The sequence below is a fragment of the Panthera tigris genome, chromosome A1 (genome assembly GCF_018350195.1).
Source record: "Panthera tigris isolate Pti1 chromosome A1, P.tigris_Pti1_mat1.1, whole genome shotgun sequence".
NCBI classification, from domain to species: domain Eukaryota; kingdom Metazoa; phylum Chordata; class Mammalia; order Carnivora; family Felidae; genus Panthera; species Panthera tigris.
Window position 1 is genome coordinate 108848515 of NC_056660.1, and position 8526 is coordinate 108857040.

The window sequence follows — 8526 nt, forward strand, 5'->3', positions numbered from 1 at the left end:
CTGGGGTCTGTTGTGACTGTCCATGACTGTTCTATACCTACCAACTGTTAACTTTCTGAAGTAGCATCTGAGTACACTTGCATTTGAGTTTACCAGGACATATACTATATGGCACATTACTCAGAACTCAAAACCTAACACTCCCCAGGCCTTGGAGCCCCAGTAACTCACAGCCCGGCAATAAAGCCAAGGGCAAGTGAATGTATTTATATGAGCATGTCCCTTTGCCATGACTGTCCCCTCTTCCTGTCATCTTCTTTGTGAACATAACTGAAAGGATTTTGCATTGGTGTATGTCACTGCTCACCCCTAAGTCAAGTTCAGGCAGGATGCCAAGAATGAGTCCATCACAATATCTCTACAAAAAGTAAAATGATTTGCAATTTATATCTAAATAAAAGGCCACACCTCTTATAAACAATGAACTTTTTATAAAAAGACAAATGTACATATTTACATACATGTACATATGTGGTCACACATGACTTAGTGATTACAAGGCGTTTCCAATTTTAAAAATCACACCAAGATACTCACACTTCCCTCCCAGGGCCTGCTGAGGGCTGCTGGGGCCCGCCTGAGGGGGCAGGTGGGCACAGGGCAAGGCACTATATAAATAAACAAAGGCTGAGAGCTTGGGGGAAACGTTAGTGTACACCTCTGATCAGAAACGTGGCAAGGTCCACAAGAAAAAGTGCCGAGTTTTGTCCCAAGCCCCTCAGCCCGAGCAGGGTGGAGCTCCTCTGAGGCTGAGGGAGCACTGTCCTGCAGGGCCCCATTTTCCTTCACATTTCACTGGCTTTGGAACAGTCCCCAGGGCTCAGCTGGGAAGGGAGGGGGTTCTTTGGGAATAGGATTCACTTAGTGCAATTGTCTCTTAGTGCAGAGCCAGCCCTGGGATTGGTGCTGTGCTTTTCTGAGGTCGTTGGTCTGTTCCCTCGGGCCACCTCAGTGACAGCAGAACCTTCTCCAGGCAGCTGGGCTTAGGGGGAAAAGCTGGAGGCTGACTCCTAGCTGAGACCTCCACCTGACACATCAATCTCAGAACCCCATCTTCCCAGGAGACAGGGCCAGCTTTATCCCACAAGATGAGCCCAGATCCCGGCCTGCCAGACCCCAAGAGGCCACTGTCCCAAGGAGGGAGGCCCCATCCCTGCTCAGCAATGGGGTCATACTTTGCCATGTCAAGGAGCCCATAGGAGTCCTGTTTCTTTGCATCACAGCTACCATGATGACAGGTCCTGCTTGCTCAGGGGAGTAAGAGGGGACCGGGGCCCAGCTACGGTGCACAAGGAATGGCCTGGATGGAGGGCAGCCTGACTGGGGTCAACAGGCTGTCCAGCCAGCTGTTGTCCATGTTCTTCAGATCGGAAGCTATCAGCCCAATAAACCCTAGAAGATGTGAAGAAAGTTGTATAAGGATGGAGGGTGAGTGCAGTGTTCTCCTCCCACCCCCCAGCCCTATCCCCATAGGCCCAGACACAGCAGCCTCTACCGTCCACCCACAGCAACAGGGTCCCCCCTCATCTTTAAGCAAACTGCGTGCATGGGAGCAACAGCCAACTCACAAGCTGTCTGTACCAAGAAGAGTTTAAGAAAGGTGCTCTGCCTCTGCTGCTCCCCAGCCCAGCCCTCCAGCCCTCTCCCACCCCCTGCATGGTTCTCCCTTCTCTGAGAAATCTAGTGGATCCAGAGACTTCTTACCCCCAGGGCGGTCAACTTCTGGCTCCTCCTTGCAGCTGAAATCTCCATAGAAAGATGGGGGCTGGGCCCCGGGTTCATTGAGCAGGTACCCCTTCCCATCCACATTTGTCGGCTGCCATCCTGTCTGCTCCAAGAGCTGGGACAAAGGAGCAAAATGCCATTGGCTTACTTCCAGGGCAGACTCATTCTGTGGCCCTGCCTTCAGAGAGCTGAAGCTTCCCTGCCAGGATCATACCCTTGGCCATTTTCACATTCTCAGATGGATGCAGATATGGAATGAAGACAGGACAGGGACCTGGGAGGTGAGGGTCTGCCCTGGACTCACACTGCCACATCTACCCTCTGGCACAGAATCTCTAAGACTTTCCCTCTCAACTGGGTAAGGACATACCAACTGAGAATGTGGCTTAAAGCAATGATTAGCATAGTGATTCAAGAAAAAGAGATCTAGAAAAGCTAGAGATAGAGCTATGGCTATGTCTCAGGTTGTCTATGCTGATGAAACAAAGCCTGGGTACACTACTGCAAAACTTTTTATATTCACTTTTAAAATTGAAGCAGGGGGAAAAAAAAACCTGCTTAAATAATGTGCTTTAAAAAAGAGAAAAAGGAAAAACCCCATCAAATTACAGATCCCAAAGGGTGATTATTAAAACCTGATGTGCATTTCCCTAACTAACAGGGCAACAGGCCTGGGGCATGCTGGGGCGGAAGACACAGGCCAGGGACCCAGTGCTGATGACAGCTGACTCAGAGCTGTTTGAGGCCCTAAAGCCTGCTCCAGTACAGCCTGTCAGAAATCAGGCCTCCCTCCCATCCTCACTTCCACAGTGTCTTTCCCACCAGCCAAGGAGGGCAGTGGTCCCCAGCCACATGGATGTGGCACCTGTAGGACTATGGAGGCAACCAGGTCACAGTAGCAGCTGCCTACCCTCCGATTTGTGAGCTCTAAGTGGTTTTCTCTCTCCTTAGAAGCCGCCACTTCAAAAGAGTGCCCAGGGTGGAATGGGCCTTACCTTCATGATGTCCTCAGTTAATTTCCCTTCCTCGTCCTCATCTGTTGTGGCTGTGGATGGGGAAGAGCAGAGAGGTTGGCTGGCAGTCAGCCAGGCTTTCCCCAGCAATTCCAGCACTGCCAGATCCCCCTGCCCCTTCACATGTCCCCACACACTGACCTCCCAGCAGACATCTGCCTGCCACGGAGATTCCAGAACAGGTCATTGTCCTAGTGACTCAGCCTCCCAAACCCTGAAGCCACACCTCTTCCCACCCCCTTGCTTCCTTCCTCACCCTCAGAGACTGGGCTGCAGAAGAGCCAGGAAAACTAGCAATGTTAGACCAAAATGCAGCCCCTGGCCCCCATTCCCTCTTTTCTCTAGCACAGCACAGGCAACTTAATGCCAGGTGGAGTTCTGAGCATCTTCCTGCCCTCAGGACATCCTTCTCAGGACCCAAACAGTCAGGCAAGCAGGCCCCAGAAGCACAAACCTTCAGAGGTGGAGGGCATAGGTGACACCTGGAAGTTGTACAGGTCACTGGTGCTGTCTGGCACAATATCCACTGGGATGTGCCATTCAGGGAGAGTGCTACTAACGGTACACGGTGACAGGGCTGAAGGACAGCAGAAACCACACGTTAGAACTGTGTGCTCTCTTAGTTTGCAAGATACCCAGCATCCCCAACCCTGCATCCTGCTCCAATAGGCCACCATCCACAAGCACAATGCATCCTATAGCCAAGAGAAGGAGCCATCCCAATGACCTGTTTGGTCCCCTGCCAGATTGGGCCCACCTCACCTGGAGTAAGGGCCCGCTCAACCTCTAAGTCCTGCCCAATGTAGCCCTGAGCTGTGTAGCTGCTGTGGTCATCAGGCAGGGTGGAGCTGCTGAGTCCATCAGAGAAGGTATCAGGACTGGAGTCACCACATGACTGCAACAGGAGAAAGAAGCTTAGGCCCAAGCTTGCTATGGCACTTCTTCCATTGTCCACTCTGACTCCCGGGTGACCAAAGACTAGCAGCTTAGGACCACACTCACCTTCCTCTTGGCCTTGGTCTTAGCATCTCGGCTGGACTTGGACTTTCTCTCTGTGAGGCAGATAGGCTGTGTCAGTCTTGGTATAGGCATACCAGCCCCAGTTGCCCCTCTTCCTCCCTCCCACCCTCCCTGAGAGCTTTCTGATGACCCAAAGCCCTCGGATACCTTTCCTCTGGTTCTTGGTGAGGGGTGGGAGCATCCGGTACACCCGCACAGCTGAGCTGCCTTTGTTCCTGCTCTGGTCCTTCACTTCCTCAATGTCTGGCAGGGAGTTCATGGCACAGCGAAAGTTAGCCTTCCATGTCTTGGGATCCGGCTCCTTTTCCCCTGCTTTGTATCGGCCTAGTGGGCAGAAGAGTGAAGAGGACTGTCAGGGCCATACGTGGGGATCCTCAGCCGACCCCTGGCCTGGAAGGAGGAAGGAGACAGTACCCCTAAGCTCTCATGCTGCCAGAAATCCAAACTGGCCAAATAGCAGGTATTCCTGGGTGACCCTCTGCAGGCCCTGGGGGCTCTCAAATGCCCAGGCTTGGCTCAAACACATCCCGCAGGTCCTTCCTGAAGGACCCAGCCAGAAGCACTAGAGGGCCCATATGTCCAAAAGTGCTATATTGGTCCTAGACCAGGCCCAGTCTCCCTGCTTGGTCTGTCAGCAGCCAGAGAGTAGGGACTAGGGTTTATGTGATATTTCTAAACACAGGAGTGGGCAAAAAGTAGGCATCAAAGAACAGTTACTGATAAGTGTGCTGACTGATCTGAGATGGACCAAGAACCCCAACACTCAAGGATAAAAGGAGGCTGCCAACCAGATGGGCCTTTGGCCGGGACCTTGGTAAACATCAAGAAAATGGAAGGCCTGGGTCTCTTTCATTATCCAGGTTCACAACTGCTTTTGCCAAGGAGAACTTTAATCCAGCCACAAACTCTGTGAAACCAGTTTCTAAGATACTGACTTCACAAGTTCCTTTAAGAACTTGCTGAAATGATGAACTTTTTCCCCAAAAGTACAAGTCAGCCCCGTGCTCACTCCCAAATTCTGTACCCCATCTCAGGGAATTCAGAGACCCCAATGAAGGGCCTCTGTGTTAACAGAAGTGACTCCCCTTGTCTCCTCCCTGCCCCAGCCCCCCGAGGCCTGGAGACCAGGGCACACACCTGTGTGAATGGCCCAGCTTCGGAACAGACAGGCATCTTTGTTGATGTCCCAGCCATGCTTGGCAGCATGCTTCCATGGAATCTGGAAGATCATCTCCTCCTGAATGGCACACATAGACACAAATATACAAGGCTGTGTCAGCTCAGAGGCCATAGGCTTTTAGCATGAGTCTGCCCGGCACCACCCCCCACAACCCCACCAACCCTGGTCTGGGAAAAGGCTGACTTCCCCTTTTCACCCTGACATCTGGTTTAGGTTGACCCATCCTGAGAATGGCTTAAACAGAGTACTCTACCACTCTAGATCTCTCAGAAGGGGCTCTGGGTTCTGAGAACTGTGGCAACATCAGCTCAGCAGAGATCTCCCTCTGCCTGATACAGATGTGCTGGGACCCATATAGAGCACCTTAGGATGCTCTCTGGTGCTTTTCAGCACCAACATGGAGGTGAGAACTCCATCCATTAGATAGGGGCTGCTTGGGACACCTGGGACCACTGGGTCCTGCCCACCAGATCCTGGCCATATACCTAAGGGAGCCCTGGGCCAGACTTGGATGCTAACTATGTGTGTGACCCTGGTACTGTCACTGTACCTCTTGGTCCCTCACTGGTTTCTCTTCTGTGAAATGAGCAATCACAGTGACAAATATAAGGACTAAGTCTCACTGTTATCATTACTGGTGGTTAACAGTGTAGATTTTTGAGTCAGACTTCTCGGATTCAAATCTTAGCTTTATCACTTTTTTGTATGATCTCATTATCTATCTCTCAGTGCCTCAGTTTCCTCATCTGAAAATGGAGATATTAATAGTATCTACTTCACAGGGCTACTGTGAGGATTAAAGGACACAATGTAAGTCACATTGTTAGCGTGGTGTCACACTCGCTTATAGGGAGTGTGCAATAAGCATGAGCCATCATTATTTTTATTATTACTATTAAGTCTGCAGAGTCTGTGTTGCTCTTTGTGCACAAGCATGAGGTTTTTTGGGCCTGGGCAAATGGTGCAAGGTTAATTCTTGGGTCCCTTGCTGAAACAGCCGTCTTGTTGCCAGCAGTGCCCACTTCTCTGTCTCCTGTCTCTCTGACTGGAACCCTGCAGAATGCTGGGTGTTTATACGGGTCTCAGAAGAGACCAGATGGCTCTGCAGATGCTGAGAGTCCTCCTGCTGGAAACCATCATTGCCCTCACGTGGGTGTCTGTCGTGTCCATATCAAAGAAGGGAGGAAGGCACAAGTCGGGCAAGTGGGACCCAAGACTGGCCCTTGCATACTCCCTGCATGCAGGACCGACTGGGAAGCACATATGCCTCCTCCCCATCACTTCCCTTTTTGAGCTGCATCTGAAGCTTTGGTCCCCCAAAGAACATGTGTTAAGATAGTAGCAGAAAAACCCAAAAAGTTACACTCACTTTATTAATCCAGATCAGCCCTGGGATTTGGTTGGAATTAATCTGCATCTCTAGCCAGGGTCTCATGCGCATCCGAGTGATGGGCATGTTGGCTGTAAAGAGAAAACAGAGGCTCCTGTTTGGAGTCTGCTGAGCAGCCCCGAGGCACTACCCTGCCCAATCTCCCCACCCCCAGGTCAGCCAGTTACTTTCCCCAGCCTTGAGCCAAGCACCAGGCACCACAATCACAGGGGAGGGGGCTTTCACTGGAATAAAACTGCCCTCCAAATATTTTCAGCGTCTTGGGCAAAAACACTTCAGCCCCTTCCCCCACATTCCTCTAAACACTTGGGAGAAGACAGGCATGCAAGTGATAGTTTCAGGATTTATGTGCAGGAAAAACAGATAAAATACAAAGATATCTTAATACCAAGACTTTCCTCCTCAAATTCAAATCCTTGTGGAAGGGAGAGGCTTCTTTTGGTTGACGCCAAGAAATTTCCCTACTAGAGTTGCTGCCACTAGCTGTGCACCTTCCCTAATGGCAAGCAGTCACCTAGCATTCTACCCCCAACCCTCATCCCATCTATTCTACGCGCTCTCAGACAGCCACAGTGCTGAGGCCGGGAAGCCTCTGCCCCTCCTGCCTGGCTCCCCGCCTCCGCGAAGAAGCCGAAGGAACACCTGTGGCGCCTCTTCCCGTAGCCCCAGCAGGTCTGCCAGCCAACCAGGGCAGCAAGCCCCAGCCCCCCAACACCTGCACGTACAGCCTAAAATCTGAGGCCCGGGTGCGGAGCTGGGACCGCCAAAAGCCCGCGTGGGGAGCACAGGGCGCCCACGCGCGGACGTACACTCCAGTCCCCAGCAGCGCTCGTGGATGCGCGCAACAAACCTACCGAGCCACCCAGAGGCCCCGGCGGCTCCGCGCACACAGATCTGCGACAGCGGCCGGGCGCCGGCAACCTCGGCTCGTGGGCGGTCCACGCCGCGGCCCGCCCTCCCCGCGCTGCCGCTCGCCGCTCCTCCAGCGCCCTCACGAGCCCGCGCGGGGGCCAGGCAACGCTGCGTGCCCGCGACTCTCCCGGCTGGGGTTGCCGGCCCCCACTTCCTGGAGCCCCGCGCGTCTTTGTTCGACGCCACCGGTTCCCCCCCCCGTAGCGAAGGCGGGCTCACCTCTGCAACGGGCGCGATCCAGCAGCGGCGCCCGAAGGTCCCGGCGCGGCTGGGGCAGCTGTGCCGGCGCGGGGAGCGCAATTCCGGAGGGGAGCGGCGGGAAGGCAGAGGATGCCCGGGTCGAGGGGCCGTTGGGCTCGGCTGGCTTTGGCTTGGCACTGCTCCCACTGGCCTCTGCTCGGTCGGGCTTGGACGCACGTCCTGCCTCGACGAAGGAGTGGCGCGCTCTGCCGGGGCAGCGGCGCCGGCGAGAAATCTAAACACTTAGCGGGATTCCCCCAACCCAAGCCCAGCCCCGCCTCCTAAAGAGCCGCGAGGGCGCCTATTGGCCAGCGCCGCCCCATCATTTCGGGGAAATCAGGCTGTTGTAGAGCTAGCGGCTAAGGGGAAGTACAGGGCGGCTGCTCCTCCCCACCCCCTCCGGCCCGGCGCCGCCGCCCTGGGGCGACCGCGGGCCCGCCCTGTCCGCTCCCACTCCCCCCCACACACACACACACCGGTTCGCCCGGGAGAAAGCTGTCCAGGAAAGCCGAACGCCCCCGGCCCGCAGTTGCTCCCCTCACTCCGCATTCTTCCAGACTGCTGGCTCCTGTGGCCATCTCCTCACCCTCCTCTCCCTGGGAACGTCTATCTTTTGAAAGCAGGTGAGGAGGTCACCCGGACACCTGCCGTCCTCTTCAGAGTGGACACACTGGGACTGAATCCCCGTAAACTAGCCTGGTTCCTCAAGCCTGCTAATGAAGGAAGGGTTTCGGCCCTCATACTACGCCTTCTTGAGGGGTGACCCACGTCCTGGTCACTCACCAGCCTTGGGGAATTAAGGGAAAGCCTACTCTGCCTGGGGTGCTGCCTGGGGCCACCGAAGGAGAGGAAATCCCAGTGTGGCTGCTGCTGTTGGCACAGCTGGAAACCTCAATCTCCTCAACTAGAAAATAACAAGAAACCCTATTTTGCTGGTTTAAGGTGACATAGAAATGATGTCTGTAAAGCACCATGCCCCCCACCTGGGCAGCAGATGCTGCTTTTGAGGTCCCTACCCAGAACCTAACTGTGACAGGCACCTCTCC

General features: G+C 54.1%; 1 protein-coding gene across 1 annotated transcript; it reads right to left on the reverse strand.

Moving 5' to 3' along the window:
- Positions 1 to 411: 411 nt before the first annotated feature.
- Positions 412 to 7729, reverse strand: IRF1 (interferon regulatory factor 1). Its single transcript, XM_042983672.1, has 10 exons — positions 7460 to 7729; positions 6308 to 6399; positions 4896 to 4995; positions 3906 to 4082; positions 3741 to 3790; positions 3501 to 3633; positions 3193 to 3315; positions 2721 to 2770; positions 1705 to 1840; positions 412 to 1392 (listed from the first exon to the last, which is right to left on the reverse strand). The coding sequence occupies exons 2-10, from the start codon at positions 6392 to 6394 to the stop codon at positions 1280 to 1282; spliced, it is 969 nt and encodes a 322-aa protein (XP_042839606.1). The 5' UTR covers positions 6395 to 6399; positions 7460 to 7729; the 3' UTR covers positions 412 to 1279.
- Positions 7730 to 8526: the final 797 nt, after the last annotated feature.

Coding starts and splice junctions, on each gene's coding strand:
- IRF1 (XM_042983672.1), bottom strand. CDS start 6,394: ATGCCCATCACTCGGATGCGCATGAGACCCTGGCTAGAGATGCAGATT. Junction 4,083..4,895: donor AAGCTGGGCCATTCACACAG/GTGTGTGCCCTG, acceptor TCTGCCCACTAG/GCCGATACAAAGCAGGGGAA. Junction 1,393..1,704: donor AGAAGTTGACCGCCCTGGGG/GTAAGAAGTCTC, acceptor CACATCTTCTAG/GGTTTATTGGGCTGATAGCT.